This window comes from Aquarana catesbeiana, linkage group LG13 (assembly GCF_042186555.1).
Source record: "Aquarana catesbeiana isolate 2022-GZ linkage group LG13, ASM4218655v1, whole genome shotgun sequence".
NCBI lineage: Eukaryota > Metazoa > Chordata > Amphibia > Anura > Ranidae > Aquarana > Aquarana catesbeiana.
In genome coordinates, this window is record NC_133336.1 from 61630222 (window position 1) to 61654083 (window position 23862).

The following is a 23862-nucleotide window of genomic DNA, read 5'->3' on the forward strand; positions in this document are numbered from 1 at the left end:
TAGGTAAGGCTTACAGTCTTTTTATGTGTTGTATGTTTTGCAATGTTATGTATACAGTAGAGCTGCACGATTAATCGCCAAGAATCGGTATCGCAATTTTTTTTTCCCCGTTGCTATCTTGACTAAAGTGTTTCGCGATTCTTGCTATGCAAAGAATTTACTCTGCTCTTCTGAAGCCACAACCATCGAAAGAAACGAAGAGAAAAACTGGGCAGTCTGCCAAGAATCGTAACATTCATTAAAAATCATTAAAGGGGTTGTAAAGGTAGAAGGTTTTTTATCTTAATGCATTCTATGCATTAAAGTGTCCGATGTGTCCGCCATAATGTCACAGTCACAATACAAATCACAGATCACTGCCATTACTAATAAAAAAAAATTGCTCCAAGTACTGATTGGCTCGTTCTGCGGCCCCATTAGACTGCGGGTGATACGCAGAGGAGAAAGCAAGCTCAATTACCAACTGTGCACAAAAGGCTCATCAGAACCGGGACACAAACTGACTACTCCTGTCCGAGACAATCACCTTGGGTAGCCCATGTAAGCGAAAGATCTCCCGAGCAAAAATGGAAGCCAGTTCCTTAGAAGTGGGCAACTTCTTAAGTGGAATACAATGACACATCTTTGAGAACCGGTCAACCACCATAAGGATAACTGTGTTGCCCTGTGAGTTGGGTAACTCCACAATGAAATCCATAGACAGGTGGGTCCAGGGCCTCTCTTCATTGGGTATGGGTTGAAGGAGGCCCACTGGAAGGTGTCGTGGAGTCTTACTCTGAGCACACATGGAACAGGCAGCTACTAAGGCAGTTACATCAGCACGTAGACTAGGCCACCAGAATTGTTGGGAGATGGCCCAAACGAGTTGATTCTTCCCAGGGTGGTCAGCAGCCTTCGGAGAATGGTAAGTCTGGAGCACGGCAGTACGGCGACTCTCTGGGACAAAGCAGTGGTCACAAGGTTTCCCAGACGGAGCATCGACCTGAGCAGGAGAGATTTTGTCACCCAAAGGAGACTTGAGACTGGTGCGAAGCGTAGCCAGAATACGATCAGGAGGAATCACAGGAACCGGAACCAACTCCAACTTGTCGTGAAAATTGTCGTGACAAGGTGTCAGTAAGAATGAGAACCAGCACAGTGGTACCTTCGAGGAGATGTCTCCGTTCTTTCAGGGCTAAAATGATCGCCAACAGCTCTCTGCCACCAATCTCGTAATTGCACTCCGCAGGTGATAATTTCTTGCTAAAGTAGCCACAAGGATGCATAGCGTTCTCAGTGGTAGGACGTTGGGACAGAAGGGTGCCAACACCAGTCTCAGAAACATCAACCTCAAGGATAAAAGGTTACGTAGGATCAGGATGTGCCAACACAGGAGCAGAAACAAAGGCAGCCTTGAGACTCTCAAAGGCCTTAATGGACTCCGAAGACCAACTCTGTGGGTTACCGTCCTTTCTGGTCATATCAGTCAGGGGCTTGACCAGAGATGAGAAGTTACGAATAAACTTCCGATAATAGTTGGCAAAGCCTAGGAAACGCTGCAGAGGCCGTAAACCCATGGGTCAGGGCCACTGTAGGACTGCTGAAAGTTTCTCTGGGTCCATCGAAAAACCAGCAGTGGAAATGACATAGCCCAGGAATTTAACCTGTTCACGATGGAACTCGCACTTCTCCAAATGAAGACTTAATCATAGACTAAAATACACAGGTAGTAAGGTAGCAGGTGTATTGAGAAGCAGGCACTGTGTTTGTGTTCAGATACATGCCCATGTCTTCTTGAGTGCCGTAGAACACCATAAACTTGGGTTGCTGACGATTTGCATATCAGTATTTGCATATCAGACTTAGATGGGGAAGGTTGATGGTTGGCTTGTCCTTTCCAGCCTCCCATGCCTAGCTTTGGGTTATTGGACCCCTTATCATGCTCCATACCAATAGCTGGGTATGAGTGGGTGAGCCAGGTATCTGCTTTCCACCTCCCACACAGTATTTGCATATCAGCATATTTGGGAGTCCCAGGCCCTCAAGATGGATTGGCAGGGACATGCTGGCTCATGGACAGTGCCTTTTTCATAATATTATTGCTGTATGGATACAATTTTTGTATGGAAAGGTTTTCTTTAGTACCTGAGCATTTTAATATGCAAAGTAATATTTTTTTTTCCCTGGGATTGACATAGTTTTAGGGATTAAGTAATAATTATTTCTGACGTTGGGCTGTGTTTGTTAAAACGATTTTGCACAATTTTCTTCACTGGAAGTCTTTGAAGGCCATTGACAGGCCAGGTACTTAATGATACACTTTGCAAAGTTCACCAGTCAATTATATATTAATTAGAAGAAATAAAACACTTAAGTAGGTCAGTATCCTTCATTTACAGTAGAATGCAGCAGCTCACTGTGAACAGAACTTTTTTTTTCTCCTAAACAAGATAAAGGTGCATTCACGTAATATTTGTTTTTTTAAAAGCAGTTTTAAAAAAAAGCATTTTCTCTTCTGCAATGAAGTTTTCAAAGTTTACATAGGAGATTAGGAGTATTATCTGTCATGATATGTGACCTTTTTTTTTTGGGGGGGGGGGGATGGATTAGAAACTTTTTCAGGTTTTTATTGCTGCCTTTGTCTTGCTGGGCAAATTCACCCTCTTTTTTCCTGGCGACCTTTGTCACTAGGATAGAATGTGATGGGAAATACCCGAAAACATGGAACATGCAGAAAGAAGTCTACAAAAAGAGACTTCTGTTTGGTGACAATTATCTAGTAGGAGATTTCCGCTTCCTATTATACTCAGGGCATAAGGTATAAGACTTTAAATATACTTGCATTCTGGTAACTCTGCGAGACTTAAACCTGTACTGAAAGTATTTAGTATATTAATATATGCGTACCCCAACTGTTTTGGGTAGAGTAGAGAAGAAGTAAAAATGTTTCCTGTATTTCCTCAGGGATATTCATCTTCCACCTCTTGTGGAGATGGAACAAAAAGAGAGAGTAAATGTATACAGAGTGAGAGGAATTCCCCTCTTAGGTTTCCAACCATTCCCCCTGTACAGTACTCTTGTTCTGGGGACAACTAATAAATTTAAATTTCCGTCTTGGGTGAGAATAGCCAACAAGAAAAATAGAGACGGTTTCATCTTTCAGTGCTAACCCCAATAGCGCTAACGCTATTGGGGGACGGGGTAAAACAAAGACTGTTATGTTAATGTCAGCGATAGACTACATCATATATGTTTTTATTTGGTCCATAGTTCTACTTTAAAGTAGAACTATAGGCACTTTTTTTTTCATTTTAGATCGAGTAGGGGAGGGTTATAACCTCTGTCAGGTTTTTTTTTTTACCATCTGTGTCTCATTGCGGAAATTTCCCTTCACTTCCTGTCCCAGGAAGTGAGAGAAAATCCCTGCAAATTTAGGGAAACCCTTGGGGCCCCCCAGGTCACCAGAACTGTTTTCCTCATTGGAAGATATCCTTTTTATCACTTTTCTGGGAACAACCCCAAATTTGGAATTTTCATTTACTTTCACTTTGATAATGGTAAACTGAACAAATAGGGAAGAGTGAATTCCCCTAACGGAGGCACAGACAACAATGAAAACCTGACAGGTGTTTTAATTCCTCTCCATTCTGTCCAAAACAGAAAAAAAAAGTTTTGGCTTTAGTTCTACTTTAAGGTCAAGGTGCATTTAACAGCCATTATAATTTTCACATTTCTAGCGGATAAAGGCCCAGTTAAAGAATGTTTGTTTTTTTATGCATCAGCCTTATTAAAATAGCAGAACAATTAATATATTCTAATTTGTTTCTTTTCCTTACTTTTTCTGAGCTGTTACTAATCAGAGCAGCTTCAAACATTTCCCAACATGAGCACAAAGGTTCTTTATTGCATTCCTGTACCTAATTAAAATAACAATAATTTATGATTGCGTTTCTAAAATTAGCTGCTTTGTGAAGTGGAAATGCTCTAGTTTACATGGTATGATAGTGGTAGTACCTCTGCACTATCCATCTATCTTCTTTTTTTTGCTGATTTTACTAAGTTAAAGAGCCAGTAAGCAGAACCTGCAAACAGTGTAAATAACAAGGCAGGAACAAAACAAGGAGTAGCTGAAGTTACAAAATACAAGCAGCTTAAGTTCTTTGGAATGGTAGAGAAGCTTATGCCTTGTACACATGACCGGTTTTGCCGTTGAAATAAACTCCCAAGGTTTCTCCGACGGAATTCCGCTCAAGCGGTCTTGCCTACACACGGCCACACCAAAGTCCAGCCATCAGGAACGCGGTGACGTACGAAGGGACTAGAAAAAGGAAGTGCAATAGCCAGTAGCCAATAGCTTCCGTCTTGTACTTGCTTCAGAGCATGCGTCGTTTTTGGTCCGTCGGAACAGCATACAGACGAGCAGTTTTCCCGATAGGAATTGGTTCCGTCGGAAATATTTAAAACATGTTCCATTTCTAGGTCCGTCAGAACTTTCGAAAAAAAAAAAAAAAGGCCGATGAGGCATACACACGATCGGAATAGACGATGAAAAGCTTCCGTCTGACTTTTTCTGTCGGACATTCCGCTTGTGTGTACACGGCATAACACACATAATAGCATCTGCTGTCTTTTCATACCATGTGTCTGTGACCTACCCATCCTCCTGATCAACACTAGAGCTTCAAGTTAAGTTCTGAAATACAACATATGGCCAAATGTTTGTCAACATTTGACCATCACACCTATCTACGCTCTTTGGACCAATGGCATTAATTAGTTGGCATCTTCCCCATTGCAGCTATAACTGCCTCCACTCTTGTGGGAAGGCTTTCCATAGGATTCTGGAGTTTGTGGTTATTTGTGCCCATTCACCCAAGAGCTTTTTGAGGCTCTGATATTGGACAAGAAAGCCTGGCTCTCAATTGGTGTTCCAGTTCACCTCTATGATGTTCAATAGGGTTGAGGTCCAGTTCCTACACACAAAACATGTCCAACTATGTATTTATGGAGCTAGCTTTGTGCACAGGGGATAGTTCTGTGTACAGAACAACTCCAGGTAGCCATATTGCATTGCATTTTCAGAAAATTATAGAGCTGTAGATTGAAAAGGAAAGGTAATTTTTAATAACATTCAATTACAATATGACTTTTATTGCAATTGTGTATGCTATATTATTTTTTTCTTTATTTGCTATTTTTATTTCCCACGAAAAGTGGAATTACCCTTTAAGCATTTATCAAGGGTCACCGTATCATCTGCATTTGTTACAGCTGTGAGTTGGGGGAGATAAGGTCATAGTTGGCAACAGATAGACCAATAAACTCTTCACTACTCTACCCAAAACAGAGAATCCTGGTTTGGCTGGGGCTGGTCTTTAAAGCACCTTATAATATCTACTCCATGGACTTCTATGGCGTTATCAGTTTACTGGTCCTTTAACGGTAACACTTCTCTTGTAACAGTTTATCACTCGTGTAAAGAGTGCATCAGATTATAGAGCACTTTCTAAAAACTCTACACGCCTTCTAGATAGATATGACATTCTTTTCTTTGCACATCAGTAATTAATCCCCCTCGGGGTTAGGTTGCACTGCAAGGCTAACGTGCACATGGTTTGTAATAGGACTTGGACTGGCCTATACTGCATGATTCATGTAGTGATGAGATCGTTAGATTGCCCTAATTAATAATTCAGAGAGTGTTGTTAGCCTTTGGAACCTAATCAAAATGTAGGATAAAAGCTTTTTTTTTTTTTTTATTCAAAGGCGTGGGTGTCTGTTTTACAAACTCCGTGAAACGTGGACATAACAGCACCATCTGTATGTTTTACAATGTAACTGAGCAGCCTAAATCCATATATTTGTTGGTTTTAGTATGCTGGATAAACAGTCCTTAAAATAGAAAGCTGTTTGATGTTCTTACTGCAATGCAGCCTTCCCATGGGCACCGCAAGTCCTACAATGCTTGTTGTAATGACTGTAAGCATGCATGCTGAGGAGAGCCTATACTACGTAATGTACAGGGATTTACCTAAGTGGTTAAATTTAAGTGGTTCTAGACAAGCACGGTTATTGGGAATATACAATATTTTTGCATACATTTTCTTTTATTATGTTTTGTTTTTTTTTTCATTTTAGTGAGGTGATTTTTACATGTAAATATTTTTTTACATGTAGCAGCCAGCAGGCTCAGGATTGATACTTACAGTGCCTTGCAAAAGTATTCACCCAACTTGGCATTTTTTCGTGTTTTGTTGCCTCACAATCTGGAATTAACATGGATTGTTTGAGGATTTGCATCATTTCATTTACAGAACATGCCCACAACTTTGAAGATGTTTGCTTCACAATTAAAAAAAACAAAAAAAAAAAACAAATAGGACAACATAACAGAAAAAGTCAATGTGCATAACTATTCACCCCCCTAAAGTCAATACTTTGTAGAGCCACCTTTTGCGGCTATCACAGTTCCAAGTCGCTTTGGATAAGTCTCTATGAGCTTGCCGCATCTTACCACTGGGATTTTTGCCCATTCCCCCTTGCAAAACTACTCCAGCTCCTTTAAGTTCTATTGGATTGAGATCTGGGCTTTCACTAGGCACCATCCATCTTTCCCTCAACTCTGACCAGTTTCCCAGTCCCGACTGCTGAAAAACATCCCCACAGCATGATGCTGCCACCCCCATGTTTTACTGTGAGGATGGTGTTCTTTGGGTGATGTGATGTGTTGGATTTGCACCAGACATGGCGTTTTCTTTGATGGCCAAAGAGTTAAATTTTAGTCTTATCAGACCAGAGCACCTTCCTCCATACATTTTGGGAGTCTCCCACATGCCTTTTCGCAAACTCAAAACATGCCATTTTGTTTTTTGCTGAAAGTAATGGCTTTCTTCTGGTCACTCTGCCATAAAGCCCAACTCTATGGAGCGTACCGCTCATTATCATCCTATGTACAGATACTCCAGTGTCTGCTGTGGAACTCTGCAGCTCCTCTAGGGTTACCTTAGGTTTCTGTGCTGCCTCTCTGATTAATGCCCTCCTTGCCTGGTCCGTGAGTTATGGTGTGCGGATGTCTCTTGGCAGGTTTGCTGTTGTGCCATGTTCTTTCCATTTGGTTATGGTAGATTTGATGGTGCTCCTAGGGATCATCAAAGATTTGTATCTTTTTTTTATAACCTGACTTGTACTTCTCAACAACATTGTCCCTTACTTGTTTGGAGAGTTCCTTGGTCTTCATGGCAGTGTTTGGTTAGTGGTGCCTCTTGCTTAGGTGTTGCAACCTCTGGGGCCTTTCAAAAAAGGTGTGTATATGTAATGACAGATCATGTGACACTTAGATTGCACACAGGTGGACATCATTTCACTAATTATGTGACTTCTGAAGGTAATTGGTTGCACCAGAGCTTTTTATGGGCTTCAGAACAAAGGGGGCGAATACATACGCACATGCCAATTATCAGTTTTTTATTTATGAAAAATAGTTTTCTGTATATATATTTTTCTAATTTTACTTCACCAACTTAGACTATTGTGTTCTGATCCATCACATATAATTTAGATTAAAAAAACATTGAACTAAAGGCTGTAATGTAACAAAATAGGTAGAAAGCCAAGGGGGTGAATACTTTTGCAAGGCACAGTAGGAAAAAAATAGTTGTAAAGTGTATGTCTGGACAGAGTAAAAGAAATGCCTGTTGATCTGCTAGAAATGTTATTTAGTTATTACAGGTATTTATATAGCACTGACAGTTTATGCAGCACTTTACATATTGTATATTCACATCAGCCCCTGCACCAAGGAGATTGCTGTCTATGGTACTTATCTCCCATGCATATATACACATACTAGAACCCATTTAGATAAGAGCCAATTATCCAAGCACATATCTTTGGAGTGTGGGAGGAACTGCAGTACCCGGAGGCAACCCATACAAGCACAGGGAGAACATACACACTTCATGCAGGTAGTGTTTTGGTTGGGATTCCAGCCGAGGACCCTAATGCTGCAAGGCAAGTGTGCATTAAACCATCGTACTGCCAATGTACTCCTGACTACCTCTTTTAGTAGACAACACAGTGCCTCTGCTGTACTGAAATCCCTGTCAGCAGGGCTGATCATAGAAATCGTACAGACTACCTGACAGTCCCCCCCCCCCCTCCCCCCCAAGAAAATATTAAAAGCTATATTTTGCTAAAAATACAATAAAATCATTATTAGCAGACACAAATACAACATAACTCACAGAATTTATGCTCAATCTAAAAAATAAAACTGAGTTAATAAATAAAAATGAAGATGAGATGAAAAAAATATACAGGCTGGGCAGTTCAGATCAGAGAGACAGAGGGAGAGAAACAAAGTTACAGAGATAACAAACTCAGGAGCAGAACTAACATTAGAGCCAGTGCTGGGGGGGGGGGGGGCTGCACAGGGACGGGGATTAGTGAGGGATGACTGTCTCAGTAGATGAAAGCTGTCAGCAGGGAAAGGGGAAGAGGCCAGCTTTCAGCTGCTGGAGGAAGAGTTCTGCAATTCTTATCCATCACTAATCCCCCTCCCTGCGTAGGCCCCCCTGTGTGCTCAGGCCCCCTACAAGAGGACTGGTGGTCCCTCCCCCTATCAGTGGCCCTGCCTGTCAGTGTTCAAAGCGTTTGTAAAGCCTTGTTTGGTTTAATTAAAAAAAAAAACCTGTCATACTTGCCTGCTTTGTGCAATAGTTACCCCGATCCTCCTTTTTTCAGGTCCCCCGTCGGCAATCTTGGCCCCTCCCTCCTGCTTAGTGCCCCCATAGGAAGATTCTTGCTCTGTGTCATTCATGTGTGCTTGCTCCCGAGCCACTTCTCTATGTCTATGTGACACACAGAACTGGCTTAGCCCCGTCCCCGCTCCCTCCTCACTGGCTGTGATTGACAGCAGCAGGAGCCAATGGCGTCTGCTGCTGTGTCTCAGCCAATGGGGAGCAAGAGACCTTCAAGATCATCTGCTCTTGTGCACATCACTGAATCGGGATCGCGCTCAGGTTAGTATTGGGGGGGGGGGGCTGAGGGGGGAACTGCACGTTGAAGGGTTTTTACCTGCATGAAGGTAAAAATGTTCAGCCTTTTAGAACCACCTTAAAGTCCTGCCCAGTTAAGTGCTGGACTACAGAATACCTCTTCCTCTCCTAATCTCCATAACATAAGGGTAGGTGTTTTATAGTCCAGAGCAGGGAACTGGGCAGGGCTGACAACAGTGCTTACTATTTCAGTGCAGGAGAGGTAGTGTTGTCAGCTCAAACTGGTCAAAAGTTAGGAGCTCAATAGATTTCTGGCAGGATCAATGGACCTCTATACCACAGAGCATTTATAAAGTGAAAACATGAAATCTGCATTTTTTTTGTGCAGTAGTAAATTTTTTTTTTTTTAGTAGCTTGACTACCTAATTAAAGAGAATAGGACAAATTGTAGGTTCTTTTGAAGGCTCAGCAGGTGAGACAAGGGAAAGATGAGTATGTGTGTGTGTAGGGGTAAGCTTTTGTTACTCCCTTAAATGAAAAGACTTTATATAAAGATTTATATAACATAATCGATTAGGTCCCTTCTCTGTATGCACTGTATATTTTAAAGTAAAGCTCTCTTATGCTTAAAATAAAAAAAATGAAATAAAAATCTATATATAAATAATTAACAAAGCTAACTTTATCCTTATCTGTTTCTGTGGAAGGCTGCTGTAGGGCTCTGGTTGCCAACGCTTCTTTTTGAGTAGCATCTCGGACATTTATTTTATTTATTTTTCAGTCTTTGGTCTTATTTTAGAATTGCATCAAAGGACAGAAACATCAAACATCTGAAAAGCATATGTTTTCCCCTCGACAATCCCTACTATCAGTAGATGCACTGCCTTGGCAAGAGCCATCCTGAAAACTCGATCAGTTGTAATCTTATGAAATCTGGAACCAGGCTTGTCTGTTTTTTTTATTTTTTTTTTTTCCTTTTAATGTGAGGTTCTACAAGATAGGAGGGAACTGTTCTGTTTCTGATCTTAAAGGAACCATAAAATAAAATGTAAAAAAAGTTGAATTATGAAAATTCTAGAGACAAATGTAAACTGTTTGTTCTGTAATCAACATGAGGTTGACCCGAACTAGTGATCAGCGGTGGGTTGCTGTGACTGATGAAGATCTCAACTGCTGGACAAAGTGAAAGACTTTGAATTTACATTTGGGGGCGATTTGTCTTTTTTTTTTTTTTTTCATTTTCAAATGAAGGGCTTTCTCGTGGATTTTTTTTAATTTTTAACAAAGTAACAGAGTAGAAAAGGTAACTATGTGCCCTATAGTCATTTCCTTTGGGGGAGGGGGGCTGGGGAGCTGGAAATGAGGCACTGATATTATAATACAGTGAGGAAAAAAAAAATTTGATCCCCTGCTGATTTTATTTTGTACATTTGCCCACTGACAAAGAAATGATTATTCTATAATTTTAATGGTAGGTTTATTTTACCATTGAGAGACAGAATAACAATGAAATTATCCAGTAAATCAATTTATAACTTTTTTGAAAACATTTCAAAAAAGTTATAAATTGATTTGCATTTTAATGAGTGAAATAAGTATTTGACCCCTTTGCAAAAATTGTCTTAGTACTTGGTGGCAAAACCCTTTTTGGCAATCACAGAGGTCAGACATTTCTTGTAGTTTGCCACCAGGTTTGCACACATCTCAGGAGGGATTTTGTCCCACTCCTCTTTGCAGATCCTCTCCAAGTCATTGAGGTTTTGAGGCTGATGTTCGGTAACTCGAACCTTCAGCTCCCTCCACATGTTTTCTATGGGATTAAGGTCTGGAGACAGGCTAGATCACTCCAGGACCTTAATGTGCTTCTTCTTAAGCCACTCCTTTGTAGCTTTGGCCATGTGTTTTGGGTCATTGTGATGCTGGAATACCCATCCCCAACCCATTTTCAATGACCTGGCTGAGGGAATGAGGTTCTCACCCAAGATTCAACGGTACATGGCTCTGTCCATCGTCCCTTTGATGCGGTGAAGTTGTCTTGTCCCCATAGCAGAAAAACACTCCCAAAACATAATGTTTCCACCTCCGTGTTTGACGGTGGGGATGGTGTTCTTGGGGTCATAGGCAGCATTTCTCCTCCTCCAAACAGGGCAAGTTGAGTTGATGCCAGAAAGCTTGATTTTGGTCTCATCTGATCATAACACTTTCACCCAGTTCTCCTCTGAATCATTCAGATGTTCATTAGCAAACTTTAGATGGACCTGTACATGTGCTTTCTTGAGCAGGGGGACTTTGTGGGTGCTGCAGGATTTAGTTCCTTCATTGCGTAGTGTGTTACCAATTGTTTACTTGGTAACTATAATCCCAGCTGCCTTGAGATCATTGACAAGTTTCTCCAGGGTAGTTCTGGACTGATTCCTCACTGTTCATGGTAATTGAAACTCCATGAGGTGAGAGCTTGCATGGAGACCCAGACCGAAGGAGATTGACAGTTATTTTGTGTTTCTTCCATTTGTGAATAATCACACCAACTGTTGTCACCCTCTCATCAAGCTGCTTGGCGTTGGTCTTGTAGCCCTTTCCAGTCTTGTGTAGGTCTACAATCTTGTCCCTCACATCCTTGGACAGCTCTGGTTTTGGCCATTGTTGAGAGATTGGAATCTGATTGCTTGCTTCTGTGGACAGGTGTCTTTTATACAGGTAACAAACTGAGATTAGGAGGTCTCCCTTTAATCTCAGCTTGTTACCTGTATAGAAGACACCTGGGAGCCAGAAATCTTGCTGATTGACAGGGGATCAAATATTTTTTTCACTCGTTAAATGCAAATCAATTTATAACTTATTTGAAATGCTTTTTTTCTGGATTTTTTTTGTCGTTATTCTGTCTCTCACTGTTAAACTAACCCTACCATTAAAATTATAGACTGATCATTTCTTTGTCAGTGGGCAACCGTAAAAAAATCTGCAGGGGATCAAATACTTTTTTCCCTCACTGTGTATGATATTATAAGGGAGCTTCCAGATTTTGAAAAGTTGTCCCCCGCAAACCCGGACATCCCTGCAAAGTAGGAGGGATGGAAAATATTCCCTTGTTGAGGGGACAAGGGCCTCATTCCCATATCTAGTGCCCCAAAAGGGATGTGGGGATTTATTTGGGGTGGGGTGGTGTGGGGTGGAGGGTTCTGGGTGGATTATCAGAATCTGAAAGCCCTATTAATAATTGGGGGGCAATCATCATCCCTTTCGCAGGGGAATGAGAACTGTGATCATAGTACCCCTTGTTACTTATTAAAAATAAGATGTTAAAACCCAACCCGCCACCCATCAATGTTGACTTGACGCCCGACGATGTTAATACATCACTCCCAGCTGCTATATTTGAACAAATTGGCCAGGGACTCTGAGTGATGTCATTGAACCATTATGGACCATATTTGTTCAATGATGTCAACTAGGATCCCTAGCTGGTTTGTTTTTTAAACAGCAGTTGTCCAGGGATCTATCATCTTGTGAAAGTAGTGCTACCGCCGCAAACTGACAAATCCCTTGATGACTTTTCCAAGAGACTTTAATGGGGTTCATGAACGTCCCACTGGTTCTTTGATTGTCCAGTGAACCAAACTTTGCCCAGTTTGCTCATCCCTACTGTAATTCAACATCCAGTCAGATGTAAATTTATGTTCCTTATCTATTTTTTCATTTTATATTTGGACCTAATAGGTGGCTGCATGCTCAACATAGAACACTTAAACTTCACCTATGCCCAGAATATAGCCATTTAAAGTTTACAGGTGCCCTGAGTATGGACATTAAATAGGTAAACATTCTTAACAAGCAGTGAAAGAGTTTTAAAACAAGCCATCCCTGACCCCTCTCAGCTGCATGTACTGTGAAGTAATTAATTTTCAAAAATCCTCAAGATCAAATCAAAGATTCTAAAGTTGAGGTTCAGTTAATTTCTAACAGCTTAAAAACATCCGGCATTTTGTTTACATTAGAGGGCTGTCTGAATGCCACGATGCAGTAAAACCTTGATTTGCGAGCATAATTCGTTCCAGAAACATGCTTTTAATCCAAAGCACTTGTATATCAAAGCATTTTTTTTTACATGGTATAAAAGAGAAGAGAGGCACCTCTAAGTGTAGCAATAAGTTGCTAAATGTTGTACCTTCATTAAATGTAACCATATTGCTACACTTAGAGGCTCCTCTCTTCTTTTTTATACTCAGTTGTGACATGACACTACTCTTATATCAAGACATTGCTTGTATATCAAGGCAAAATGTATTAAAACATTTTGCTTGTCTTGCAAAACGCTCTCAAACCAAGTTACTCTCAAACCAAGGTTTTACTGTATTGCTTTTCATATAAAAAACCGTGAATTTCTACACAATGCCTTTGGCTACAGAGGTGAACAATGGCTTGTTATAATTAGCTTTTACGGATTTTTAAGAAATTCATGATTATTGAATGCGCATAGTCTGGGTCCAGGTTCACCTAAAGCTGAACTAAACCCATTGATTTAATGGCTTTAAAAAAAGTTACATTCTCAGGATTCTGGAAATGCTTATTGTCACATATGCTTGTGCACTCAACCAAACTGCCAAACCATCAAATGGCTGTCATAACTGATCATATGTGCAGCACCATGACAGATCAAACTGAAGGTAAGATGACAGCTTCCTTTGCTGAAAAGGATAGGAGGGTTTAGTTCCACTTTAAGTATTTACATATTCTTGACAAGCAGTTAAGGAGCTTTAAAACAAGTTCTCAATGACAACATTTTACCATGCCTGTGCAATGTGTGCTAAAACTTCCACTGGAAGTCCATGTGACAGGATGGCAGTGCAGTACAGGGTGACAACTCAGAGACAGGGACAGAGTATTATCACACTATAATAGAAAGTAAATGAAACCTTCATGTCAGGATCATTGGGTATTGTTTTGATGAATCCTCAATTTAAAAACTATAGACAAATTACTTTTGAAATGATTATGCCATGTTAAACTTCTATGAGATTGTGGTGATTGGTTTGCATATACTTAGACAAATGGTACACTCTCATAAACCAGTGCCAAATATGCTGCTGTATGCAAGCCATGGGAAAGTGTAGTGATAGTGTTTGTTGTTTGCTACCAGAATCTAAATGTGAGTGAACTGACTCTTTATAGTTATTGTTTTTTTTGTTTTTGTTTTTTAAGGTTTTGCAGCTGGGCTCCGATATCCTCCCTCAGTACAAGCAAGAAGCACCAAAAACCCCACCACACATTATATTACATTACTGTGCATTCAAGACCACCTGGGACTGGGTAATCCTCATTTTAACTTTTTACACAGCAATCATGGTACCCTACAACGTCTCCTTCAAGACGAAACAGAACAACATTGCCTGGCTGGTGTTGGACAGCGTGGTGGATGTTATTTTCCTTGTGGACATTGTTTTGAACTTCCATACAACTTTTGTTGGTCCAGGGGGAGAGGTCATTTCAGACCCCAAACTAATAAGAATGAACTATTTGAAGACATGGTTTGTAATAGACTTACTGTCTTGTTTACCCTACGACATCATCAATGCCTTTGAAAATGTGGACGAGGTAAGTCTTTAAATCACTTAATTTATTCTGTATGTTATCTGCATTTACAATTGAAAGTATATGCAAGATTTTTTTCTAGACTAGAATATGTTCGAACAGAATATTGGTGAAAATGTAGAATTTACAGCGATATATAAAAAGAAGAAAGTGGATGTAGATAATTATTGAAATGACAGTGTGGTGCTGAATGAAATATATATATGTGTGCCCTGAATGTGGTACAACTTAAACCAAATGTAATGTGCAAATGCACCATAACAAATCAAAATCAAAAATAGATTGTGCTCAATACGGTGAATATATGTAGCATGAAACAATAGTCCACCTAGAGTGTAAAAGGGTGAGTTCTTCCCATGAGGGTGTCTTCAATCACATGGAAATAGTGAATGGCTTGTCTGGAGTCACTTTCAATGACAATTCGAAGAAAAATGAATACTCTTACCAACTATGGTGGACCCAGGGTGTCATACGACAAATGGGTCATACAGGCTCAAGATCCTATGAGACATGGATCAGGTGCTGGGCGCAGGGTAGTCAGACAGGTCCGATGTGGTGTCCAACTCTGCAGTCCAAGCGATTATATCCCAGAACGCTTCCCCATGGGCTCCTGTAAATGTGAGCACATGATTTTTGTGTAGCGTGCTTGGCTGCTCAGCACCTGATCCATTGGCCTTCACTACTGCCCAACTTCTAAGGTCATGAACCCTGCCAGCTGCCATGACAGATCCCCAGTCACCCAGCAACGTACCCATGACAGGACAGAAACCACCAATATATATATAGGGGAGGGAGGGTGGAAGATTCCCAGATGCCTGCCTTTTTCCTACTGAAACTTCTTGGGACTGTCCTACCTACAACTTCCTACAGACCCCTCCCATCTCGTCCACTTCGCCATTCAAGTCAGTACCCCTCTCCTTGCATCCTTCACACTTTCCAAACTCTCCACCCCTTTCCTCCACTCCCCTTTTAACCCAGTCACGCTGTCCTTCCATCTATTCCTTCTGGATTTTCCTCCAGGCCTGACTGGTTGTTTTGGCCTATAGAAGCAAATCCTTTTTTAGCAGTTGGGTAATTCAAACCCTGTGTGCGGTGACACACACATTCCCTGCACCTGCTCAGTGGATTTGTCTGCTTGAGCTTGTAGCAGTTGTGGCAGTTTCTTGAGCTGGGGGAACACTTATTCACCATACTTCCAGTAACTGTACATACATAAAAGAACCTCAATACCTGTCCCAGCATTATGTTGGAGTAAATCCTGATAAATAAAATTGTTCAGCACCGGTCAGCCATTTTGGAATAATTTGCTGGAGATAAACAAGCATTAAAGCGGACCTTCAGTCATTTTTTCAACTTTCCATCTATTAAATCTTCTGCCCTTGTTGTTTTAACTTTGGATTTTTTTTTTGCCAGTAAATACATTATACAGCCCACTTCCTGTTTCTTGTCTGATTAGCCTAGGCTTATGACATCATGCACAGCTCTCTCTCTGACTCTTGTGAGAGTTTGCCAGGAAGGAAGTGGGGATGAGTCATAAGAGGGACAATGAAAGCTGCAGGGCTGCAGAGCTAGAGGTGTGCCTCTGTGTAAATCCAGGAAGTGAACAGGCAGCAGCTTCAGCTGCCCACAGTTAAAATGGCTGCAGTCAGACTTATTGGAGGGAGATTTTTGCAGCATATTTGGCAAGTACAGAATCACAGTATATATGAAATAATATGCAAAGTGGTTAGAGGGAAGCTTCAGGATGGCAAAGATGTTTTTATTACAAATTATGTGAGCAGACTGCAGTTCCTCTTTAATTGGAGGCAATTTGCTGTGAAAGCACTCTGGAGTAAAAGACTGGTAGATCCATAGCACGGGCACTTTCTATCTGTGCTGTAAGCCAATGGTATCTTGTACATACATAGCAAAAGCTGTCACTGGATGACCCACTTCTGCAGAACACTAGCTACAGATAAAGTCTTTTATTGGTATCAGGGGTATTGAACACACCAGCCTGTCTTATTGGACTGATAAAATTGCTGTACACCCTGCAGTGAAAAGCTTTGAGGCACTGTAAAAGGAGATGATTATATGATGGTATGTTGACTTTTATTATTTTATTCCAAATATCACAAAGATTCTATTTGAGAGAGCATGAGTTAAAATGAATCTGTTGCCTATAACATTTTGATATTTATTAACTGGCAAAAGTAAGCAGGCAGCACAAAGTGACTTTACATACTGACCTATAAAAATACGTACACCCACCTGTCAGTTTTCAGGGTCAGTGGTCATCTGAAATCTGACAGTTGCTGATCAGTCAACTGCTTGACTTGAAACTCCAAGCAAACAGCTAGATGAACAGTTACAAAACAAATAAGAGAACTGTTCTAATCACCATAGAATGTGTAATTGTGCAGCAAGGTTTGTAATCTAGGCACTGCTGCCAGATAACTACTTCAGTTCCTGGAACACCAATGCAGCGACCCCTTTTCTCCAAACACCACCTTCTGCAAAGTAGCAAAAATGTAAAATATACTGCGCTGTGAAAAAATACCAAAATAGCAGCCAGCACAGATGTAGACAAGAATACAATAAATATATGTGAGAAAGTGCAGCGCTAATTTTGTGAATGGAACTACAGAGCAAAGGCAAAATTTGTGACTAAATAGCAAAAAAAAAAAGATTTTCATTACACCTTATGTGAATACTGAGGAAATCACTGTGCAGCTTTTAAAGTCCACATCACTCACAAGTGTAAATGACAATCGTGAAAGAAAACAAATTAATAATAAAGTCCAAAAAAATGTGTAATCCGCAAAACTTCAAACATGAAAGTGTGACCACCGATGTGACCCTTTAGGTTCAAAGGAATAGCCAGGAACACCACCTCCGTTAATAGGAGGAGGCTTACCAGAAAGCATTGACTTGAGGAGGCTTATACCGCCCAAGTCAAGCAGGCTTGTTAATCGGTAAACCCAATAAGTACAGCTGGTCCTGGGTCCGGAACAATTAATCCACATCAACGGGCCAAAACATCAATAGAATGTAGAGGGTATAGACCAAACTTTCACAAAGAAGGCAGAGGCTCAGTACCACGTAGCATATATAAAATGAAAAGAGCTTGCATAGCATGATACCGTTTAAAAGTAGCGTTTAATAGAAAACCTTAAAATTGAACACTCACATATAGATGGTTGAAAATAGGCATATCGTACATGGGTACAATTGAAAAGAGCGATGCATGTAGGTAGGTCCATCTGACACGTTTCAACTAACAAGTCTTCATCTGGGGTATGGACACTCCCACATCAGCATCGCTTATATAGATCTGATGACCCCAAATTGAGTGACCATGACACAGGACCTGACGTAACGTCACTTCCGGTACTGAATCCAATATATTCTTTAAAAGGTAATTACATTTCTAAAGACCTAAAATGTAGACTAAGTCCAATTAAAGGCCCGTACACTGAATTTTTTGTTGTTCTTACGTACATCGATTAAAAACAAATTTATATGTCAATTCAAAAGATCAAGATAAAAATTATGAAATTATAAAAAATCATAAAAGAAATTTAAAAATTATATGGAAAGTTCTAAGAAGAATATCCTAAAAATGTTATTGTTTAATAATAAAAAATATTTTCAGTAGAAAAACTGTAAAAATCGTTCCTTTATAGATTATAGATCACAATATTAAAAATGTATTGTACACATACTATGATCTATGTATGAAAGAGTTAATATCCCACTCTACATTCATCCCTTGTGGAACTCGTATATCCAGAAAGTTTCCAATCTGGATACACCTCTAGTAGTGGCTCCACCCCTCCATGGTGCAATGAACCTATCGATAATCAGGAATTGGGTGCCTGTTGGATCATGGGCATGATGTTGCCGATAGTGTCGAGAAACTGTGTGTTTAATGCTTCCAAGTTTAATTTTATTTATATGTTCGGTCACCCTGGTTGTAAATGACCGTATAGTGTGCCCGTATGGGCAAATCAGTAAGTATACGACATTAGTTGTTGCACAGGTACAAAATAGTTTGATTGAATAAACACGGTTAGTCGCCTTAGATCTAAACTCCTTGGTAGTTTTTCGCCCACAAGTATTGTGACGACAAACAATACATTTTTTTACAGGGGTGATACCCAGTCTAAATGTGAAAGCATGTTGGCCTAATTGGGGGATTGATAATGGTTGGTGCAATCTTGCTTTTAAGGGAGGTCACTCCTTTATATATAACTTTAGATCTTTCAGGCAAGATTGATCCAAGGATCTTATCATTCTGCAAAATACCCCAATGTTGTTCAAAAATGGCCTTAATTTACTTATAAATTATTTATATGTTCGGTCAGGGTGACCGAACATATAAATAAAATTAAACTTGGAAGCATTAAACACACAGTTTCCTGACACTATCGGCAACATCATGCCCGTGATCCAACAGGGACCCAATTCCTGATTATCGATAGGTTCATTGCACCATGAAGGGGTGGATCCACTACTAGAGGAGTATCCAGATTGGAAACTTTCTGGATATATGAGTTACAGACCCATTTTCCACAATGGATGAATGTAGAGTGGGATATTAACTCTTTCATAAATATATCATAGTATGTGTACAATTATTTTTTAATATTGTGATCTTTAATCTAAGGAACGATTTATACAGGTTTTTCTACTGAAAATATTTTTTATTATTAAACAATAACATTTTTAGGATATTCTTCTTAGAACTTTCCATATAATTTTAAAATTTCTTTTATGATTTTTTATGATTTCATCATTTTTATCTTGATTTTGAATTGACATATAAATTTGTTATTAATCGATGTACGCAAGAAAAACAAAAAATTCAGTGTACGGGCCTTTAATTGGACCTGGTCTACATTTTAGGTCTTTAAAAATTGAATTACCTTTTTAAGAATATATTTGCTACTGTTGACCCCAATCTTTGAAGTGACAGCGTATTTTTATCAATTTGTGATCAATATTTGATGGTATTATAGTGGTTTCTATTAGTCCTCTCATTGTGAGGCATGACTCGCAATCTTTTTTAAAGAGTGCTGCCCGCCCCATCCCTAAGAGGCTTGGCTGCCATTTTTACAAACACACGCCATTCGTTGAATGACGTGCAGACAGTGATGTTGATATCCAGCCTCGTTTTCATAATGAGGCATGGATACGAAATTTTACAATTTCTACAGTCATGTGTAAGTCACTGGAATCTCAAATAGGGGTAGGACTATTGGACGCAGTCTTTTATACACTGCATCATCCTATTACTAATGTGTTTTTTATAAGTGGAAATCATTGTTCCACTGGGCTCGCTTCCGAATTCAGTACCGGAAGTGACGTTACGTCAGGCCCGGTGTCATGGTCACTCAATTTGGGGTCATCAGATCTATATAAGCGATGCTGATGTGGGAGTGTCCATACCCCAGATGACGACTTGTTAGTTGAAACGCGTCGGTTAGACCTACCTACGTGCATCGCTCTTTTCAATTGTACCCATGTACGATATGCCTATTTTCAACCATCTAAATGTGAGTGTTCAGTGTTAAGGTTTTCTATTAAACGTTACTTTTAAATGGTATCATGCTATCCAAGCTCTCTTCATTTTATTTATGCTACATGGTACCGAGCCTCTGCCCTCTTTGTGAAAGTTTGGTCTATACCCTCTATATTCTATTGATGTTTTGGCCTGTTGATGTGGATTAATTGTTCCGGACCCAGGACCAGCTGTACCTATTGGGTTTCCCGATTAACAAGCCTGCTTGACTTGGGCGGTATAAGCCTCCTCAAGTCAATGCTTTCTGGTAAGCCTCCTCCTATTAACGGTGGTGGTGTTTCTGGCTATTCCTTTAAACCTAAAGGGTCACATCGGTGGTCACACTTTCATGTTTGAAGTTTTGCGGATTACACATTTTTTTGGACTTTATTATTTATTTTGTTTTCTTTCAAGATCATCATTTACACTTGTGAGCGATGTGGACTTTAAAAGCTGCACAGTGATTTCCTCGGTATTCGCATAAGGTGTAATGAAATATATTATTTTGTATCTTTTTTTTTTGCTATTTAGTCACAAATTTAGCCTTTGCTCAATAGTTTCATTCACAAAATTAGCGCTGCACTTTCTCACATATACCACCTTCTGAGTGTGGATAAGTACAGATTCCTCTCCACAACCCTGGTGCCTTAGAAGGTGGGGGGAGGAAATTAGTAGGGGGTTTGTGTGCAATGTATCTGCCCTTATTCTATAGCAGAACGGTCTCTACTTCCATTTGTTGAACTGTTTGGGGTCCTTTTGGTTCCTTTACTTTTTTTCTATAGTAAATAGTGCATTTCTTTAAGAGTAGTTATAAAAATGCCCATGCAGCTTGAAGGAATCATTATTCCAGCCCTGGTATAATAGATGTCAAAAAGAATCAGTGCAGTACTAAATGGAGCAGGGGATTCTGGGAGATGTGTGTGGCCCATTTCCTGATCTATCATAGTTAATTGGTTAATTTATTTAATAGGAAGCTTTATATTTTCAGTGGAAACAGTTCAAGGGAAAGCAAAGTTGACTTTCTGAGTTTAACAACGACAAGATTTCCTAAACAGTAGCAGTAAACCCGTTTTTACTTATTGCTCAAAGCTGCTGCTTAGTAACAATTTTCACACATAATTGGAATTAACTTCAGCTTATTCTTGCTAATAAACACATCATAATTATGCTACCATTCATGTGGTGAAGGAGATAAGAGATAAATATGTTTAAAAGCCCACCTGCAGACTTCCCCCCTCCTTCACCTCCAGAATCCCCCCCCCAGATTCTTTCTTATAATATACTTACCTTTTCCGGATGTCTTCAGGCTGGTCATGTGACACACATGGTATTGTTTGGATCAACTCATGGTGGTCGGTGGTCCTCAAAGTTTGATTTTTGCAGTGTGAGTGCAAGGTTCAAGTGTGGTGTACTTCAGGGGGTGGTCCATGACACCCTGTACTTACAATATATCCTTAGTCTTCTTGGTTGAATGTCGCTCAGTGTCTTCGGCCTGGAAGACTTCAGACATCTAGTGGTGGAAATGAATTACTCTGGGGGTTGGTACTAGAGAGAACATGAGGATTACAGCTAGCGCTAGTCTTTTATTTTAAAAATAGAAAAACAAAAGATTAAACTCACGGGCAGTGTATTAGACTGCAGCACTCACAAATGTCTGAATACAGGACATAGAAAATGATATAAAACAAAATTAACTGTTCAAGTTTGCTTTTAAAGGGAACACACCCACTTATTTTTGTTTTATTTAAACTTTCATTTATAACCTTCTGGGGCACAAGTTAAAGATGAACTCCAGGGAATGAAAAAGTGCTCAGTGCGGAGTTCACATCAGTGGGTGCAGTTTGGGTGCGTGGTGATTGTATGTGCAGTTTAACTAGAGTTTTAGGTGTGCTCCCATTGACTTCTATTAGACCATACATTTTTTGAACGCGCATCAGTGATGAAGCATGCATGATTTTGATGTGCTTTCATGAAAATGCACCTAAAAAACACGGGTAAGCCGTAACATACAATCTCGCTGCACCCAAACCACAGCCCATTGGTGTAACCTGCTCAGTTCTCAGGACTCCCTGAGCAGAGAGCTGGTGGAGGGGGCGGGAGTAGCCGGCCGAGGCATGTGGGCGGATCCTGACTTCCTTGTCGCAGTCTGGGCCAGCTCTGTGACGTCAGCCGACAGCGGGCTTCAGCACACTGTCTGCTGAAAACTGTTTATAGGAGAGCAGAATGAACTGCACTCCTGTGATCCACAGGAGAAGTACAGCCAAAACTCTTTTTAAAGCTCAACTTGGGGCAAAAAAATAATTATCCCTTAGATCCCTTTCACGCTGAGGCAGTTTTCAGGCATTTTAGCGCTTGAAATAGCGCATGTAAAGTGCCTGAAAACTGCTTCCCATTCCCTGCAATGAGTGCTTTCACACCCAGGCGGTGTGCTTGCGGGACATTAGTAAAAGTCCTGCAAGCAGCATCTTCGGGGCAGTTTGGGAGTGCTGTATACAGCGCTCCTAAAACACCCCTGCCCATTGCAATGAATGGGCAGAGCTTCCAAATTGTCTGAAAAGTGCTTCAGAAGCCCCACAACACGGGAGTTTTTAACCTCTTCTTTGAGGTTAAAAGCGCCCTGCTAGCGGCCGAAAAGTGCCGCAAAAGCGCCGCTTTAACAGTGGTAAAGCGCCGTTAAAACGGCCGGCACTTTTAGTGTGAAAGAAGCCTTGCAGCGGGGCTGTGCCTGCAATGCAATGGCTAATTGCTTGATTTTGTTCAGCTTTAACAAGCAATTATCTTTGAACCTGTTGGCAATATCTTTTGTGGTATACATACCAATGTGTGAGAAACTTCCATGTGTTAGATCAATCCATACTACTTTTATCATTAATATTCTTATGCCATTGGTCACATTAGTGTACTTGTGGCGCACTAAAATTCACCTTTCCAGGGCGACAGAAGCATGGAAAATAGTTCCCTTTAAATTCAATCTGTTCACGTCTCTGTGCTGCATTTTTAAAAAGCCCTGCTTGCTGCATCTTTGGTGCCTTGTTTGAAAGTCACCAAAATTGCACTTTCTATTATAGTCCATTGAAACACAGCAAGAATGCACTGTGTAGTTTTTTGAGTCGCATATCATTTTTTCTCCAGGTGGCCAGGGTAGAAAACACATCCGTTACGATACATCTCAGCGTATTAAAAAGGAGTTAAGAACACAATATGAGCTTTCAAAAAATGTGTATCGCATTTTACAATGCACTTGTGTGAGCGAGCTCTTATACTTCATGATTACTCTTATATGCCCGTAACTAAAGTTGTATTTACTGTTTTATTGTGTTTTAACTTGTTACAGAAAATTGTAACCTTCGCCTTTTTTGTCACCAACCTCCTTTCAATGTTAGTTAAACAATTTGTGATCTTTCCTAAAGGGTTGTGTTCTTTGCTTTATTAAAACAACCTTCCTGGTGTTAACTTTTTTAGAAGCTAATTGTCACCTCTTCTCCCTGCTGCTACAAAGAAATAAGTAATCACGCGGCAGGTGATGTTTACCTTTGTTCCAGGCCAATTACTTCCCACTCATGAAATACAAATACCTGTTATATCTAAAACTATTGTTGGAGTCAAAGGTGGTTCTTTGGAGAGAAGACAAAACTTAGCCTGAATGAACTGTGAATGAGCTTATTCTGGAGTTTTGTGGCTTGCTGTGCTCTCGCCCGGAGGCATTGCCATTCTACCATTAGTCAGGCAGGGAATATTGGGGTTGATTTACTAAAG

The 23862-nt window shown here is 40.3% G+C and overlaps 1 protein-coding gene across 2 annotated transcripts in view; it reads left to right on the plus strand.

Annotated features, from left to right (window-relative positions):
* Positions 1-23862, plus strand: part of KCNH5 (potassium voltage-gated channel subfamily H member 5) — a 550163-nt gene that overhangs the window by 224552 nt on the left and 301749 nt on the right. For both annotated transcript variants that reach the window (XM_073610317.1, XM_073610318.1), the window contains one exon: positions 14175-14567. In XM_073610317.1, the coding sequence (XP_073466418.1) occupies positions 14175-14567 (393 nt within the window). The remainder of the gene's footprint in view (positions 1-14174; positions 14568-23862) is intronic.